General features: G+C 37.0%; 1 protein-coding gene across 1 annotated transcript in view; it reads right to left on the reverse strand.

The window, feature by feature from the left end:
* Positions 1–19,555, reverse strand: part of LOC123246433 (24-hydroxycholesterol 7-alpha-hydroxylase) — a 100,834-nt gene that overhangs the window by 14,212 nt on the left and 67,067 nt on the right. The window contains exons 8-10 of the mRNA XM_044675333.1: positions 9,025–9,173; positions 8,318–8,413; positions 7,132–7,220 (exon numbers count right to left, since the gene is read on the reverse strand). Coding sequence (XP_044531268.1) covers positions 7,132–7,220; positions 8,318–8,413; positions 9,025–9,173 — 334 coding nt within the window. The remainder of the gene's footprint in view (positions 1–7,131; positions 7,221–8,317; positions 8,414–9,024; positions 9,174–19,555) is intronic.

Raw genomic sequence — 19,555 nt, forward strand, 5'->3', positions numbered from 1 at the left:
AGTTAAGTAAACTGAGGTGAAAATAGTGGTAATCTTAACAGTAGGTGATAACTTCAAAATGGAATTAAAAAAGAGGAATGGAAAGCTGGACACATATCCTAGATACGGGAAAAGTAACAAAGGGTTCAGAGAAATGATGGATAGGACCTAACAGTTTAACATTTTAAAAGGTACGAGAAGCTCTCAAGAATGAAATTATGAAGATACAAGTATAAATTATTCTGATAAAAAGATAAAAGTGGAACTGTGCAGGGAGACAGATGTAGCTTGTCAGGAATCACAATGATCCAAACAGCTTTGTTTAAAGGTACATAAGACTAAGGAAACAAGGCCAAGTAACTAAGGACGAATAAAAAATAGTATCATGGACATTTAAAAATGGTGTCAGGAAGACAAAATAATGAGCTGAACTTGACAAGAAATGTTAAAGGGAAATAAAGGGGTGGTGTTGGAATGTTTAGCTAAGGTAGGGCCAAACGAAGAAATCATCCAGATGGATGGAATGATAATAAATGACTCAAGTTGAAGTACTCAACTCTCATTTTGTTCCTATTTTCTTTTCCAAAAAGAATAATCTTGGAAGTAATAAGGATGGAATAAAATAGGTTAACAAGGGGGCAGCTAGGTGTCTCAATGGCTTGAGAGCCAGACCTAAAGATGGAAGGTCCTGGGCCAAATTTGCCCTCAGATACTTTCTAGCTGTGTGACCCTGGGCAAGTCACCTTACCCCCATCACCTAGCCCTTACCACTCTCCTGCCTTGGAACCAATACACAGTATTGATTCTAATTCAGAAGATAAAAGTTTTTTTTTTTAATTAGCAATAAGTAGAAGCCCAATTTAAGTGAGGGGGTATATAGTAAGGCAATACACAAACTGGAATGTATCCAAAAGAGATGAGTAAGAGTTCAAGGATAAGTTGGAAGAATTGGGGGTATTTAAGAAGAGAAAACACGAAAGATAAACAATGATATCAGCTTTAAATATTTGAAAAGCTATAATGCAAAAGAGTGAATAGACTTCTACTTCTTAGTTCCAGAGAACAGAATGAGGAACAGCGAATGGAAGTTAAATAGAGGCAGATTTAGGCTTAATATGAGGGAAAACCTCTAAATAATTGAAGTTGTTAAAAAGAGGCCTGGATGATCTTGGGAAATAGTAGACTCCTTCTCTGGAAATCTTCGAACAGAGGCTGAGTAACTATTTATTGAGGGTGTTATAAAGAGGATTTTTGGTCAGATAAAACGTAGACTATATATATCTTCTGATTTTGCTTCCAACTCAGATTCTGTGAAATATCCACCAGCAAGAAATGTGGGTCTGAAATTGAGGAGAATGATAGTGTTATTGGAAGTCTCTAGAATAGACTCAAAAGCTGAAGCTATGGAAGAGGATGAGAAGGCAAAGGGAAGGAAAGTTGATAGAAGAGGCAAAGTCAAGAATAGAGAACCTTGGAGAATATCTATGACTAGGGTGTCAGAAGAGAAGGGAGGTTGGTTAAGAAGAGAAGGAAGTATTTGGAGGAAGAAGGAAGAAGACCCAGAAGAGTACTCTGACAGAGAAGACAAAGCAGAAGAGCACTTCAAGAAAGGAAACGTGGTGGTGAATGGGTTTCCTTTGTGACAAGGGAAGGCTCACTGGCTAGAAGGGGAGAGGGGGCATATAAGTGACAGTGCTATAAAAAGAAAAGGAAGCAAAATGCATCCTTAAAAAAAATAAGAAGGAAGAAGTCAACTGTAAAATGTTAGGGAGAAAGAAGCTAAGACCTAAGAAAATGTCACAGGTTCCTCCTATCTCATTCTTTTTTCCTGTTTTCTGGCCCTCTTCCTAGAGAGCTGTCTTTAGAGACCAACGACCTGGGGGTGAATCCTGTCTCTTCCACCTTTATGACCTCAGATAAGCCACCTCTCCTTCTCTCCAGACCTCAGCCTTCTCATCTGCAAAACCAGAGTGTTGGAGCAGATGGTCCCTAAGGTCCCTTCCCACTTTGTGGTGTAGGTTAGAATCAGATGAATGATTAAGGTCATAATTTCACAAGCTATTATAGCCACCACATCTCACAGCACAGACAATATTATGTTCCTGAAGCTCCCCACACCTCTGCTGAAAGGAGGGAAGTCCTAGCATGCCTTTAGAACATATTGTATACTGGTCTTTGTGCAGTAGTTATGTTTTCATGTATCCCCAACCACCTGGTAAGCTTCTTGAAGGAAATGACAATGTATTCTATATTTTTTCAAACCCAACCATTATTTATATTTCATATTTTTACATTTATTTATATATATATATATTTACAAATTATATATTATTAATAAGTATTGGTTTCAAGGCAATAAAGTTATAAGGTCAAGTGCCTCATCCAGAATCACACAGCTAGAAAGTATCTGAGGTCAAATTTGAATCCAGGAGCTCCTGTCTCCAGGCCTGGCTCTCTATCCCCTGAGCATTTTTTTAAAATACCACCATAGTAAGTAGCATAGAGCCTTCTAAATTCAATAATAGATACTCAATATAAATTGATGATGATAATACTTTAATTAGATCAATCTCACTGAGCACCTACTAAGGGCAAGACACTACTAAATACAATGTTGTCATAGTTTCTAAGCATGACAAAAATAACTTACTCTTACTGGCCTTTATACTTTGCAAACTACTTTCAAATACATTTTCTCATTTGATCCTCACAACTTTACAAAGAATATTATCACCTTTTGCATCCTGAGGCCTGAAAAGAGTTGACTCAGTCATTAAATAGCAGGATATGTCTTGTGATTCTAATTCTAGGGATCTTTCTGGTATATGATATCCCCACTTATGCTATTCCCCATTGTCACATGCAAACACATATTTGATAACCAGGATAACCAGGTGTGGTTTGCAGATGGAAAAAACCAAACAAACTGACTCAAAAATCAGGAACTGAATATATAACTATGCATTAATTAACACAGAAGTGTAACCAACTAAACATTCTTAAGCAAGACTAGAAACAAGAAGTAATAAGGTTCTATGGCTCTGATGGGAATTCCAGAAGACAAAAATACTACATCCTAGCCAGATATTACTTTTAATAATAACAAAAATAATATTTTAATAAAGCACTTTACTATTCACAAAGAACTTGCTCAAATTGCTTTTCTCAAACATCTTAATAAATAAATCCTTACCACCCCTACTAACTCATAATGCCATCAGAGAAATTTATTACCACTATAAATGAAGCTTTCCATTTTAAATTGTTTCATTAAAAACAACCATTTACTCAGCAATACCAAATAGGATTTGGTATGTTTTTGGAGGTAGTTAGGTGGTTCAGTGGATAAAGTTGTGAATCTAGATTCAGGAAGATCTGAGTGAAAATCTGGCCTTAAGTACTAGCTGTAGGGCCTTGGGCAAATCACTTAAACTTCTATCTGGTTCAGTTTCCTCAAATGCAAATGGGATTCATAATAGCAGGATTGCTATGAAGATAAAATGAGAAAATATTTGGAAAGTGCTTCACATACTACTTAGCACACAACAGATACTTAATAAAATGCTTATTCTCTTCTTCCTACTTCATTCAGAGGCATAGTATTATATCTGGATTATTTGAATATAAAAGCAAAAATAAATAGCATATAGTACTCAACAGATATGAGTAGTTTAAAGCCTGTACAAATGGGTCATAATGTAAAGACTTTATTTCTAAAACATATAAAAACTGATTAAAATTCATAAGAACAAGAGCCATTCCCCAGTTGAGCAGTGATTAAATGATGTAAATAGATAGTTCTCAAAGGAGGACATCTACACTATCAGAAGCTATATGGAAAAAAATTTCTCAGAATCAATCATACTTACCAAAAAGCAAATAAAGCAACTCTGAAGTTCTATCACAGAACCACAGAATTAGCAAAGATGGCAAAAAGCAAAAACGACAAATGTTGGGAGGAACTGCAGGAAAACTATCACATCAATACACTGTTGATGAAACAATTTTGTAGAGGCATTTGGAATTGTGCCCAGAAAGCTATTAAACTGTGTATACTCTTCGATCTAGCAATATTGTTACCAGTTTTATATTCCAAAGAGATTAAAAAAAAAGAGGAAAAGGACTTAATTGTACAAAGACATGTATAATAGTGTTTTTTTTTTCTTGTGGAAGCAAAGAACTGGAAACTACGGTAATATCCATCAATTGAAGAATGGCTGACTGGATTATGATACACGAATGTAACGGAATATTATTGTGCTATAAGAAATGGTGAAAGGAATAGGTTCAGAGAAACCTAGGAAAACTTATATGAACTGATGCAGAATGAACCAAGAAGAACCAAGAAAACAATTTATGGAATAATGATAACTATAAAGTCAAAGACTTTTCAAAGACTTAAAAGCTCTGATCAATACAATGACCAACCATGATTCCAGGGACTAATTTAGATCTATGCTACTACTCACCTCCTAACAGAGAGGATGGATTTAGGGTACAGAATAGATTTGTTTACTTGAAAAAGTATGTGTATATATAATATAATAATTATAATAAATATAATATAATATAATATTGTATTGTATTATATTATATTACAATAATATAATATAATAAACCCTTAACTTCTGTCTTAAAAATCAATAGAAGTATCAATTCCAAGGCAGAAAGGCAGTAAGAGATAGGTAATGTGGATTAAGTGACATGTCCAGGGTAGGAAGCTAGGAAGTGTTTGAGGCCAGATTTGAACCCAAGATCTCCCAACTCTAGGCCTAGCCCTCTATCTATTGAGTACCTACCTACTCCTTGACTATAAATATATATGCATGTATATGTATATATATATGTTTGTATATATATACATATATATACGTATATGCATTTATATATATACTTACATGTATTTGTTACAAGGGTTTTGTTTTTCTTTTCAATTGGAAAGGGTGGGTTAGAGAGAAAATAAACGCTTATTAATTGAAAAAAATGAACCATACCATTTTTTTAAATGTTCACATTTTGTAAATGTAACCCAAAGTCCATGGAATTCATTAACAAAACATTGCTATTATTTGATATTTTCATTAAAAGAAGTTATGGATGTAAGTTCTGCTCTTTCCTTCTTGAAAAGGGAGAAAAGCCACATCATTCTCTTTTTGGGGGAGGGTTACTTCCAGAGTATGCCTGAGCACTCTCCTTTGAAGAGAATGGAAAAAAAAAAAAAAAAAAAAGAGATGTCTCTCTTTTCACCAAAGCCTGTCTTCAGAGCTCCTGTTAGCACTTAAAATCAAGTCCTTGGCTCCCAGTGTACTGGGAAAAAATGGTTTTTAATCTAATGAGCTTATGAAAATCACTATTATTCCCACTGTGCTCTGGTGTCCAGGTCCCAACAGCTGCAAGCAAGGCCTTAGCAATAATTTTCAGAGCAGAATTTGATAGATATACTAAAGGCAGGACTTCTGACTCACAAAGATTTTTGTTCATGAGATAATCAATCGGTCCCAATAGACAAAAGACAAATGGGTACAATTTTCTGGGGATTATAACAAGGGATAGTTGGTTTAGCATGTTTAGCAGAAAGATTTGGCTTCACACATTTAGTCCAAGTGAGGTCACTTTCTTTCCTAAACAATTCTCATTTTCTTTGTCTATCTACAAGAATGAAATGTCCCATGGACTAGTTATTTAAAGTTTAAGTGGATAGTAGTACTGCAGAGCTATCTCTTGTTTAGTAGAAATTCACTTTATGAAATTCTAAACTTAAGAAATTTTTGAATTTCTTAATTTATTCAAAGGAATAGCCACTCTTGAACTTGCAGAATTTAAGGTTTCTTTAACCACTCCTTTGTTCCTACTGCTAACTGACTCAATGGTTCTTTCTACATTATGATATATTGGCACATTCAGGCACACTGACAATAATTAGCAATTTTTCAGTCTCCAAAATATTATTTTGATGTTCTAACAGCACACAATCAGATATTCAGTTATAAATAAATAGGAACAAACTACTAATTTACTGATAGTTATTGGACATAGCCAATTTCATGTATAATTTACAAATGAGGATTGGGCATTTCAGTAGTGTAAGGTGCTATTTCTCAACCAAAGATACTGTCAGAGTTTTCAGCTGTTATTAACTAAAAATATTTGGAAAGAGGAGAATGGTTTAAGCAAAGGGAAAAGGAAAAAAAAGTTATACATAGTAAGCTCCTTTGAGGTTTGTGGTAAACCATATTCAAATTGTGAAAACTTTATGGACTGCTATGACCACAGTGAGATATCCAATGTGAGGTCCCCAAAGAGACAGGTACCACATGACCAGAATTTCTAATTTTTGTTCTCTGTATTCACATTCAATACTGTTGGTTGGGAGTGAGGAAAGTAGGGGAGACCAAGAGTCTATTTATTCTGAGGACAACCTAGTATTACTGTCAAATTCTTGGTTTAATTTTGTTCCTTTTAAGAAAACTCATTTTGAGTTAGATGTGATTTGAAAATATTTGCTAAATTCTATAGTAACTTTTCTATTTCAAGGTCATCGTGTACTATTTCAAGAGGTTTAGAACATCACCAATGCACTTCAATGAAGGGAAGCTAGAGAGACTGGGCTAATTTGGCTTTTAAAAAAGAGGTCAAAGGAGATCGACCAGTTTAAAGATATTTAATGAGCTTCGAAAAACTCTGGATAATCTCACGTTTAAGGAAAGATTATTTTTCTTTAAGGAAAAAGGTGCTACCAGATTTATTTATGAATTATAAGGTTACTAAAGGTAGTGATTAATTCTAATTTTATCTTTGTATTTCCCTTAACACCTAACACAGTATACTACATATAAGAGGTATTTAATAAGTGTTTGATGAATGAATGGGTGGATGGATGAATGGATGAATGAATGAATGAATTTCCCTTGAATGACAACCTGGTATATGATCTTTGCACATCAATTTTGACTATAAATTATAAGATCTTTTATCAGAATATACTTTGGATAGTACCAGAAAACAAATGTTGTTATTAACCACTTTCATAAAAAATGAAGTAATCACAATCTATTTAGGCTTAAAGTAAAGGAAGATTAAGAAAATGCTCTCCTCAGCTGAATTATTGTCAACATAATTTATGAATAAATCCAATCCAGCTGTCTCACTGACCTTCCTGGACATGGGTACTTCCCTCCTCCAAATGCCAAAAAGCAGTCCAAAAAAGCATTCTTCTCTAAATCTGCTTTTTCCCAACGTTCCTGTGGGAAGAAAACATTTTTTTCCAAGTCAGCCTTGTATAAATAAGCTTAACTTTATTTCTCTAGGCTAAAAATGACCTTGTACAGCTAATCCTTGCATATAAAGTTGCACTGTTGCTAGTAATTTTTTCCAACTTGTTATTAATATCAGATGCAATTATGTTTCTAGAGCACAAGTTTATAAAAAAAATTAAATAAGAGTTCTAAGTGGTAAATGTAAATGATAGTGTAAATCAACTGGAGATTTAATCTAATTAGAGCAGGAGTATTTATAATAAAGTCTTAGGCCCCCAAATAAAATCATTCTCCATTATGAGTTTAGTAATAAGACATTAGAGGTGGTCAAAGCAAAAGAATTTGAGTCAATACATTTGGATGTCATTTCTGACAGCTGTCCTGAGAGATAGTGGATGAACTAAATGACTACTGGAGGTTCCTTTCTGTCCCAAAATTGAATAATTCTGAGGGGAAGAGGGAAGGATTTTAAATTTATCTACAAATTTCCCTAACTGAGTTTATATCTGTGTGTGTATGTGTACATGGCATGTACATTTTTGCCTATATATGTTGCTACTCAACTTAAGCCCAATATAAGAGATAGAACAGGGGTCAGCAACCTTTTTGACCATGAGAGCCCTAAATGCCACATTTTTTAAAATGTAATTTCGTGAGAGCTGTACAGTGTTCACAGTGTGCGCTCTTGTAACAGCGCCTGAAAAAAAATTGACTTTATGGCTCCTGCAGAAAGAGCCATATCTGGCCCTCAAAAGTGCCAGATATGGCTAGAGAGCCATACGTTGCCAACCCCCGAGATAGAAGAACATAGGTAGGAGAACAAACAAATATAGGCAAATATTCATTTCTGAGTTGGGAAAATGCTCTTCTCCAGTTCACACATATTGTCCATTCTGGTTTTTATGGCTTGATCCCATTTCTCAAAAATACATTTGTGGGATGAGTGACCTTATTATCAGGTTCTAGGTGATTGAAATAAGAGAGCAACTCCATGATGTCATTCCTAGATCAATTAAATATATGAATAATATAGAACCCAAACTGATCAAAGCAACAAGACATAGTGAAAAAAGATAACTTACAGGTTTGAACAATTCAGGTTCTGGAAAATACTTTGGATTTCTATGGATCCAAAAAGGAGATAACATCAACATGTCCCCAGCAGGAATAGTATAATTCTAAAATAGAAAAAAAATAGAAATTAGAAATCTAATTGTGATGAAAGCATTCACTTTAGAGAGATCTCGGTTTATTATAAAATAACATAATAATGACATTGTGGGGATGGCAAGTTAATCATTTTATGAGAAGACCAAAAAGTTATTACTTTTTTCTGGACATTGCATCCACTACTTCACAATTATATCATTAAAATAATGGCAAACTATGCAAATAAACGCAAATGCCTGGTATCTATAAAAATTCTGTTTGTGGTTCAGTCATTTTTCGGTTGTGTCTGACTCTTCATGACCCAACTTGGAGTTTTCTTGGCAGGCAGATATAATGGAGTTGTTTGCCATTTTTCAGTCCATATCACAAATGAGGAATCTGATGCAGATAGGGTAAAATGACTTGCCTAGAGTCACATGGCTAGTAAGTGTCTGAGGCCAGACTTGAACATGGATTTTCCTGACTTCAGGTCCAGTATTCTTTCCATTGCACGAGCATCAAAAAATACCTATTATCTAAAAATCTTCTCTTAATATCTATAAACAGTATAGATAAATCCAAAATCCAACATCAGAGCCACTATTGAGTTTTAGGCTTGCCCTGGAAGTAACAGAGTCACCAGCAACAGATATGGAAGTTGTTGGATAGCCATTACTCCCAGGGCTGGGGGCAACAGCTGCACTGTCACTGATGGGGTAGGATGAGACATGCTGTCTCTAGGAGTATTTGGTAATAGCACCCGAGAAGCAGCAGCAAATTCCTTCTCTACTGAAACAGTGGCAGTTAGGCAGGAAAAAAGGAGCCAGGTCAAAAGGAAGACAAACAAGAGGATGAATGAGACTGCAGAAGTTAGTATATTTTTCCCCCCACTGGTCTGCAGAGGTATGAGGCATCTGGGAAGAAGCAGCTTTTCCTCTAGAAGTAGGAATGAGGTTAGCTTTTCTATTGAAAGCTTCCTAATCCGAAGCCTACCTTGATGGCAGGTATTTTTTTCTTGAACTTGAACCTCAATACTGGCGATATATAAAGGGCATTTTTTTTCTTGAGACTAAATCTTATCTCACCCAGACTAGAAGTGAAATGCCTACTCATAGGTCTGATCCCACTCCTCACTGTCATGAAAGCTCTCACCTGCTCCATATTTGACTTGAACCAGTTCATTCCTCTTTAAATATTGGGCAGCCTGGTGGCCCCTCAAGCTCTGGGGGCTTGTCACACTGATGCAGGTCTGAGCACAGACACCAATCTGCTCAGTCCCACTATATTTCTGAGTTCCTAAATTCAAGAGTGCCACCAGCCTCAGCCTCCCCAGCAGCAGGAGTGGCAGGTATGCCATGAAATATGGCATTAGACAGAGCTTTTAACGAGATAGGTATTACAAAAGACTTTTCTGGTAGCAAAGGACAATTAGAACCCTTTTTAAAGCTGTAAAGCTTTTATACCCTCTGTTTGACCCTGGTTAAATTTAAAAAAAAATCATTAGAAAATTACTAACCTCACTGAAGGGAAAATATTTATTACATAACCATCATGATTAGTCATCAAATGCCACAACCGTTCAACCCTGTACAATCTATAAATGTCCTTCATGAAGGGGTTGATTTTAAGCATGCCTCCAAAAAATTTCACTTGTATTTCATAACATTGCTAGCAATTCATAAGTGCCTAGCACCAATCTATGGCTACAAATGTGTCTGTTTTTTAAAGGGAAGATCATCATTTAGAAAGGTCATGGTAACCCTCTGCTATAGGGCTTGCTATAGAATGAAATGCTTGTCACTTGTAACCCCGCATTTCAGAAGATGATCCTAGACAAAATTTTGACAAGGATCAAATTTGCTTTAATATCTTTTACCCGCTAGTGTCACAGGATGGCAGGGTATATAAAGATGGAAGAGCTCCTGCTTCCAATGTTGTTTTATTTTGTTTTGCTTTTTAAACAGATGAGGAAACCAAAATTGACTCGCCAAGGGTTATGTAGCTAATAAGTGTTTGACTGAGGTATTATTCGAAAACTTTGTCTTCCTGACTTCCAAGTGCAGCACTTTATGTACAGGGATTATTAGCCTGAAGTCCACTGACCTCCAATGATTCTGTGGATAGATCTGAAAGGCTCTGTCAACTCAGATAAGAGAAAAAATATTTTTTATTTCAATAAAATCAGTTTCCTTTGTAATCCTACATAACTTATTTTATTTATTAAAAACACTAATGTGATGTAAAACTCAATTGAATTGCTCATTGGCTATGGGGGGGGGAAGAGGGGAGGGAATGAATACAAATCATATAACTATGGAATAATAGTCTAAATTAATTAAATGAATAAGTTTTTCTAAAAACACATTAACATGAGATAGGGTCCAAAGGTTTCGCCAGATGGCCAGAAAGGTCTATAAAACACACAAAAAGGCCAATAATTCCTGCATTGGGCTACATATCCCACAATACAGTATCCTGCTTCCATGGGAGCATTCTTCCTTGGCCAGTTCTCTTCATATCATGCCCTCAAAGGGGTAGTTAGTAGAGTCTCCCTTCCCAGACCCAAATGGGGGCTTGTTCTGCATCTTATTCTCTCATGGCTAGGATAACAAGGTGATAACTAGCCACTTCAATGAACTATTCCATGTTAATATACTAATGGGAAAGGGTTGCTGGATAGCATTTTTTTAACATTTAATAATATTTATTGTTTAGAAAAGTTAACATGGTTACATGATTCATGCTCTTACTTTCCCCTCCCCCCCCCCCAAAAGCCGGGCACATTTCCCCTGGTTTTAACACGTGTCATTGATCAAGACCTATTTCCATATAATTGATAGTTGCACTGGGGTGGTCCTTAGAGTTGCTGGATAGCATTATAACACAAAATTAGAGAAGGTATGAGAGGTGGGGTAGAGAAAGCCTTATGGAAGTTTTGGAATTATAATGCAAAGGTTGCTGCCTACTTTATCTTTTTTTTAACTTTTAAATAATGTTATTTTTTTCTCAATTATATATAACAACAAAATTTTACTTGTTTGTTTGTTTTTTTAATTTGAGCCAAATTCTCCTCCTCTCTCAGTTACCTCTCCCCTGGAGATGGCAAGACATCTGATATAGATTTTGCATGTGCAATAAAGTAAAACATTTTTCAATATTAGTCATTTTGCAGAAGAGAACAAGAACAAAAAAAGTGAAGAAAAAAGTGAAATATATTATGTCTTGGTCCACAGTCAGCTTAGGATAGCACTCTCCTAGACCTAACCACTATTAAAATAGTAAGGAGAGTATGAAGGTGAATTTCAGGACTTATGTCAACAGCCAAATCTAGTTAAGAGTTGATGAATGGAATAATGGAATGTTGGACCTATTTCAATAAAAACTTCTCTTTTTCTCAGCCAATCTGCCTCAAAACTCTCAACTTAAATAGCACTGGCTCTCATAGTCATGGATGGATGACCAGCTATAAGACAAAGGCCAGAAAAAGGAGAGAAAAATCAGAGAAATAGCCATAAAGAAGTAATTTAGTATCTCTGCCTCAGTTTCCTCCTCTGTCAAATGGATACCATAATACCTGTACCACCTACTTTAAAGGAGTGTTGAGTATCAAATACAGGAAGGAAGGCAAGGGGAGTAGTTGGCTTTGGGCCCTGTTACAGAAACTCCTAAGGTCAGTTAGTGTGCAGTGAAAGCAGGCTGTCAGAGAGAGGTGAAAGGAAAACAGGTGTAAGGACAACAGAGAGAGGACAAAAGAACATTCTGCTGCCAGTTTCTGCCCCGGGCATGGCTGTCAGTTGCAAAAGGAAACTATAAAATGAGATCACAGATCTGGACTTGAAGGGACCTCATTACAGGTAGGTAAACTGGCAGCTAGGTGATGCAATGGAAAGAGCGCTAGAGTCAAGAAGACTCATTTTCCTGACTTAAAATCTGGTTGTGTGACCCTGGACAAGTCACTTAACCCTGTTTGCCTCAGTTTCCCTCATCCATAAATGGAATAGAGAAGGAAATGGCAAACAACTCCATTCTCTGCCAATAAAACTCCAAATGGCATCATGAAGAGTTGGACAGGACTAAAAAATAACTGAATGACAACCAAAACTAAGGTTTAGAGAAAGTGACTTGATGAAGGTTCCAAAAGGAGTGTCATGACATAAAAATAAATAAAATAAACAAAGAGATGGGGCATAACAGTAAAAATAAAGTGAAGAAAAGATAAAGAAAAGGAAAGAAATTAGATAATATCAATATGGTGACTCTACCTTCACTGAAAACTACAGAAGTAGAGGCAGCGTGCTTTAACGGATCTTTCTAGCCAGCCTCTGGGTCAGGACTAGCTGAGTTCAAGTCTTACCTTTGCCACATGCAGGTTTTGTGGCTTTGAGGAGGCCATTTCTCTTCTTAATGTAGTCAGGAAAGTCTCAAGTTCACAAACTCCCTAAATTGTCAGCCTAGTTAGGTGGAGGGGCATTTTTTCACTGTGGCTCTCTGTATACTCATGAAATCATGGAACTGGTCAAAAAGTTTTTAAAAGGTGGTTTGTGTAGGAAGAGTTCTATAGCAAGATTGGACAGAAGCGATTATGGTTCTGTGGAGGGCAGAGACTAGTAGAAACCTTTCCAGGGAAGATTGATGAAAATGTATTGGAGTCAAGAAGAATGGACTTTAAATCCAGATGTTTTTGAAAGGTGTTGGATATGTACCCTCTAAGCCATCTTTTTTTTTTCTCATCTGTAAAATGGAAACAAAAATAGCAACTACCTGTAAGAATCATGGGGGGAATAAAATGAATGGAAATGTTTAGTAAGCTTAACATATACAAATTCGAGTCATTGTTATTATTATCATTGCCTAAGGCCACAAACTAGCCAGAAGCCAGAAGCCAGGACTCATCTCTCTTGATTGCTCATGTGTTACACACCATTTCCCCTTGAGTTGGTAGAGATTTTTTAATGTAGCGAGACACAAAATCTCTATATTACATAAATGCATGCTTATTATTTTAAAACTCTGAGATTGAAATGGGATAAATGTAAAACCCACGTGAAGCTAAAAGTACTTAGCTAGTGAAAAGTAGTATAATTACTATATAATAAAAAATGTCTCAGGATTTTTGCTGTTGTTCTACTTTGGATGAACTGACAAAATGCTTCATAGCTTTAGTGTGGTGCCAGTGTCAGAAAACTTAATCCACATAAATTTTGTAAAGATATCATATAGCATTCACTGGCTTCACAGAATCTCAACTTGAAGATGACATAAATTCTCAAAAGAATTCATTTCAAAGCAACATAATCATGATTTTTATCAGTATTTTCCCTTCAGTTTAAACAAAATTGTAATAGTCATCAGAACATTCAAGGGATTTGCAAATATAAGTTGCAGTAATAATTCTTATTCCTCCACTAAAGTTCTACTCTAATGCCTTATCATAGCATGAAAGTGACCCCTAGAGCAGGGGATCCTTGACCTTCTTTGTTTCATAAATCTCTTGGTCATCTGATGGAAACTCTGGACCTCTTTGGGCAACTAGGTGACACAGTGGGTAGAGCTCTGAGCTTTAAATTAGTAAGACTCTACTTCATAAGTTCAAATCTAGCCTTAAATAATTACTAGCTGTGACCCTGGGCAAGTCACTTAACTCTTTTCGCCTCACTTTCCTCATCCATAAAATGAGGTAGAGAGAAGAAAATGGAAAACCCAAACAATCTTTTCCAAGAAAACCCCAAAAATGGGGTTGCAAAGAGTCAGACATTGAGAAATGGCTAAATAAGAACAAAAATGGACCTTTTCTCAGAATAATGTTTCTTGCCTTCATATCTAATAGAAGAAAGTGCTACATTTCAGTTAAGATGTCAGTGAAAATAAAGGAGTATTTTTCCCCATCTAAGCTCAAAGACAACTTGAAATATATACTCCACATTTGAAGAACTCCTGTTCTGGATTTCTCAGAGGTCAGGTCCATAAAGTAAAAGCTCTGGTAGTCCTTACCACCAAGAGAAGTTTTGATTATGGCCCCAGCCACCAGTTTTTATCCAAGGAATAATCTAGTTAACTTTGGAAATGTTAATTTCCTAAAAGGTTTGGTTATGAACATTTCTTCAGAAAGGGGAGTTCCAGTTAGGGCACAAAAAACTTCAGGAGATCTTTCCCAGTTGACAACAACTAGTTTCTTAAGTATATGACAAATAGAACAGTGAAATGAGCTGATTCTTCCTCAAAGAATATAATTTTTCTAAGAGTGGAAAAAATATTTAATAAGACTAGCCAGTTTATGAACTTGCATAAAATTTCTGACTCAAGATAAATATGTAATATCATACATGTATATATGTATGTATATGTATTGAAATGTTAATGTTTAATAATAAAGCTGGCCAGACCTGGTGACATACACATGTAATAATCCCTGTTGCTGGGAGCCGCAAGCTGATGATTGTAAGGGTGAAAAAGGGGTTTTATGGGTTCAATATATTAAAGATAGTTGCCAAAGGATTGAACTATTATCATCCTCAATTAAGAATAATCTCAAATCAAGATTGACTTTTATGGAAATTTGTTTACATGAGAAGAAAGAGAGGAAGTAAGGAAATAAGAATCTATCCCACTAATTAGTCCAGGTAGATCTTAACCCTCAGCTGAGGGTTAAAGGGCCTGAGGCCCAGAGGTGAATGGAGCAAACTTCATTCACAGAGTCTATAAAAGGAAGTTTCTTAATAGAAGTTCAGGAAGATTCAGTCTTTAAACTTACCACGTGGAACAGTCTCGGTCATGAACCAGCAAAGCTTCCTCAGGTCCCCTTCACCAAACCAGAAGCCTGTCACCAGACACCCTCTTCCACCAAAGACCTCCACTGACTGAGGATCTTCTCCTTTTAAAGGAGTCACTTATGCATCACTTCCTGTGCCTCCCTCCTAATTTGCATGTCCAATCACAATAGACGATTCTCAATGACCACCCAGGGGGTGGGTCAGTTGATTCTGATTCATCACTCACTCTAGCACACGTGGGTTAGGACCTCCCAAGATTGGAGGTACTCTTACCTTTGGTGATTAAATCTAAAGATGGGCAGTATAGACTTAATCTAATTATCACAGGATGAATCTCTTGATTTCAGGTGTTCTGAGCTACAGTGAGTTAAAACTGATCAAATATCCCCATGAAGTGCAGCACCAATATGGTGAGCCCCAGGAAAATCAACAGGCTGCTTAAGGAGAGGCAAACAGGTCTAGGTAGTAAATGGAGTTGAGATATGGCCACCACCCTACCTGTCTGAGATAGGGAGACTTAATTAAAAAAATAACAATAGGGGGCAGCTGGGTGGTTTAGTGGATTGAGAGCCAGGCCCAAAGATGAGAGGTCCTGGATTCAAATCTGGCCTCGGACACTTCCTAGCTGTGTGACCCTGGGCAAGTCACTTAACCCCCATTGCCTAGCCCTTACCACTCTTCTGCCTTAGAACCAATACCCAGTACTGATTCTAAGACGGAAGGTAAGGGTTTAAAATAATGATAATAAAATTAACTACATAGGTGAATAAATAAACAAGCAAATGAATGAATATTCTTTTTTGCTAGTATTGCTGTAGATGACTACTTAGCTCCCCCTGGGGTCTAGATGAAAAAATTCATCTTATATATTATAAGTTTTGTTACCTATCATATGTCCCATTTGGGGTGTGCTATTTCCTTTTTATAAGTTTAAGATAGGCATGCCCCATACTTTAACCCCAATTAATTTCACTAATAAGATACTCTAAAACCTGAAACCTTTATTGGGTGAGAAAGTCTCCATGGTTTATGGAATCAGATGTATAAAATAGGTGTGAAAAACTCTTAAGACACCAATAGCAAATCAATCAAAGGCATAAATTAGAGAGAACAAAGTACTTTAATCAATTTGGGAAATAATTAAATATTTGAACCACTGGATTAAATTGGATGATAAAGGATAATGAGACTAGCTGAAAGAATTAGGTACACCTAGAAAAAGGGAATTCTTTGTTCTCTCTGAGTTTATACTTGTGAAAGGGAATCCTTTATTCCCTTTTTCTATTTTGAGTTAACACTTTGGTTAACAATAACTTAAGTATCCCTACTTAGTACTTCATCAGATTGTGAAGGCAGGATTAATTCTTCTTTTGAATTGAATCAACAAAAGTTTAACCACCATAGTTGTACTAGGTGAAGAAGCTCTCCACCCTTTCAACTCAATCAGCCAGGAAATGAGAATTCACACCTCAATTAGCCAGGAATCTGTGAATTCTTTTGGTGAGTATTCAGCTCTCCAGAAGGTAAGAAGTGGTTCCCACAAACACTGCCCCTTGGGCAGTGCTGGGCAATTTGGAAGCTGTGATTGGCCCTTGTGAAAAAGGGAAGGGACAAGAAACCACTATAAAAAGCCCTGAATTTCTGGGACTAGAAAAAAGTAAACTCCAAGAAGGAAGTTGGCTTGAAAAAGGAGTTGGACTTCAAGAAAGAAGTCAGCTTCAAGAAGGTCAGCTTGGGACTTCCGGTTAAGATGGCTGCAGAGTAAGGAGCAGCTGCTCAATCTCTCCTAACCTAAGCATACAGGACTCCTCAAGGGGACATAAAAACGAATCCAGATGAATGAAGGGACCCCACAACAGGGCGCAGCATTGAAGGTACACAGAATCAGGGCATTTCCACGCTATAAAGGGGTGAAACAGCTATCACTAAAATGCTCCCCAATCCCCCACACCACCTAAAGCCCAGAGGCCAGCTCACAAGAGTGAAAGCAGGATTGGGGCACCCAGTTAGTCACTGGTAGCTCCAGGGCTTGTTCCTGAAAGCAGCAAGACTTAGGGCCCTAAGTGGCTAAAGAACGCGCACAGACTTTCCCGAGCATCTGAGCGGGTGAAAGCATTGCCCTAGGTGTGGACAAGGATCTCAAGCACAGGCTTGAACCTCGAGTGGGGACCTTGTGCAGACTGCTGTGGAAGCAGCCCCTGAGACTGCTGAAAGAGCCTCGGGCAGAGGGGCAGACCTGGGACTACCAGGAGGATCGCCCCCGAGAACAAGGAGACCTGAGCCCTCCTCAGTAGCCTAGAAATCGCAGTCAGACCCTGAGTGTGAAGACAAATCTGAGAAGGGGCGGGGCTACAAATGGCAAGCCAGTGGGAAACCCAGAAGAAAAAGATTATCAAGAAGAACTCTGGAACACTCGACAACTTTTACAAAGAGAAAATCCAGACAACAGAGGAGGACAAACAAGAAAATATATCCAAACCTTCCCAAAACAATGAAAACTGGTCACAAGCTATTGAAGAGTTCAAAACCGTGATGTTGGGGAAGATGGAAGAGATCTGGCAAGAAAATAACAGTTTAAAAGGCAGAATTTCACAATTGGAAAGTGAGGCAAGTCAACTGAAGACGAGAAATGACCAGATTGAAAAGGAAAACCAGTCCCTAAAGGCTAGAATTGAGCAATTAGAAGCCAATGATCTCTCAAGACAACAAGAACAAATAAAACAAAGTCAAAAGATTGATAAAATAGAAGGAAACATGAAATATCTCAATGAGAAAGTGACAGACCAAGAAAACCAGTCTAGAAGAGACAATTTGAGAATCATTGGTCTTCCAGAAAAAGCAGAAATTAATAGAAACTTGGATTCCATACTTAAAGAAATTATTCAGCAAAATTGCCCTGAAGTCCTACAACAAGAGGGCAATATAGACATTGAAAGGATCCATAGATCACCCTCTACACTGGACACAGAAAAGTCAACACCCAGGAATATAATAGCCAAATTCAAGAACTTTGAAGTAAAAGAAAAAATCTTACAAGAAGCCAGAAAGAGACAATTCAAATATCAAGGAGCACCAATCAGGATCACACAGGATCTGGCAGCCGCCACGCTAAAAGACCACAAGGCTTGGAATACGATATTCAGAAAGGCAAGAGAGCTGGGCCTTCAGCCACGGATCAACTACCCATCGAAACTGACTATATACTTCCAGGGGAAAGTATGGGCATTCAACAAAATTGAAGATTTCCAAGTATTTGCACAAAAGAGACCAGGACTAAATGGAAAGTTTGATATCCAACCACAAAAATCAAGAGAAACATGAAAAGGTAAATAAGAAACAGAGGGGAAAGAAAGAAAACTCATAATTTTTAAAATTTGACTCTTTAAGGGCTTAAATAAGATCTAATTATCTGTATTCCTATGTGGAGAAATGCTATGTATAATTCTCTGTAGTGAACTCTATTCACTATTATAATATTCAGTATTATAGCAATCAGAAGAATAATTCATAGGGAGAGGACAGGATACTAAATGGTCTAAGATGACATGGGGGGTGGGAAAGAGGGGAGGGAATAGTAGGGGACACTAAGAGAAATTTGAGTGAATAAGAAAAATAGGATATTCTATTACACACAAAGAGGGTATGGGAAGGGGAGGGGATAAATACTATCATAAGAAGGAGAGGAAGAGAGCATTAAGAGGTAATATTTAAACCTTACTCTCAGTGTAATCAACCCGGAGAGGGAAGTGTAGCTATATTATCCATTGGGATAAAAAACTCTATCTAACCCTACTGAGAAAGTCAGAAGGGATAAACCAAAGGGAGCAGGGGAGTGGGGAGGTCAAAAAAGGGAGAGGAGAAGAAGGGGGAGGGAATTCAATAGGCCTTTAAAAATAAAAAGAGGGGAACAACAAGGGAGGGGGTAGAGAGGGAAGTTAATCAAGGGAGGGGATAAGGGATACTGGCTCAAAGCAAACCACTGGTTTAAAAGAAAATAGTGTAAGAAGAAGGAATGGGTCTAGGGGAGAATACAAAAATGTCAGTGAATGCACAACTGATAATTATAACTCTGAATGTGAATGGGATGAACTCGCTCATAAAACGGAAGCAAATAGCAGAGGGGATCAGAAACCAAAATCCTGCCATATGTTGTCTACAAGAAACACATATGAGGCGGGAAGACATACACAAGTTTAAGGTTAAGGGCTTGAGCAAAATCTTTTGGGCGTCAAATGAGAAAAAGAAGGCAGGAGTGGCTATTATGATTTCTGACAGAGCCAAAGTAAAAATAGATATGATTAAAAAAGACAGGGAAGGTCATTACATCCTGATTAAAGGCAGTATAAACAATGAGGAAATAACACTGCTCAATATGTATGCACCAAGTGGCATAGCACCCAA

Source organism: Gracilinanus agilis, chromosome 4 (genome assembly GCF_016433145.1).
Source record: "Gracilinanus agilis isolate LMUSP501 chromosome 4, AgileGrace, whole genome shotgun sequence".
NCBI lineage: Eukaryota > Metazoa > Chordata > Mammalia > Didelphimorphia > Didelphidae > Gracilinanus > Gracilinanus agilis.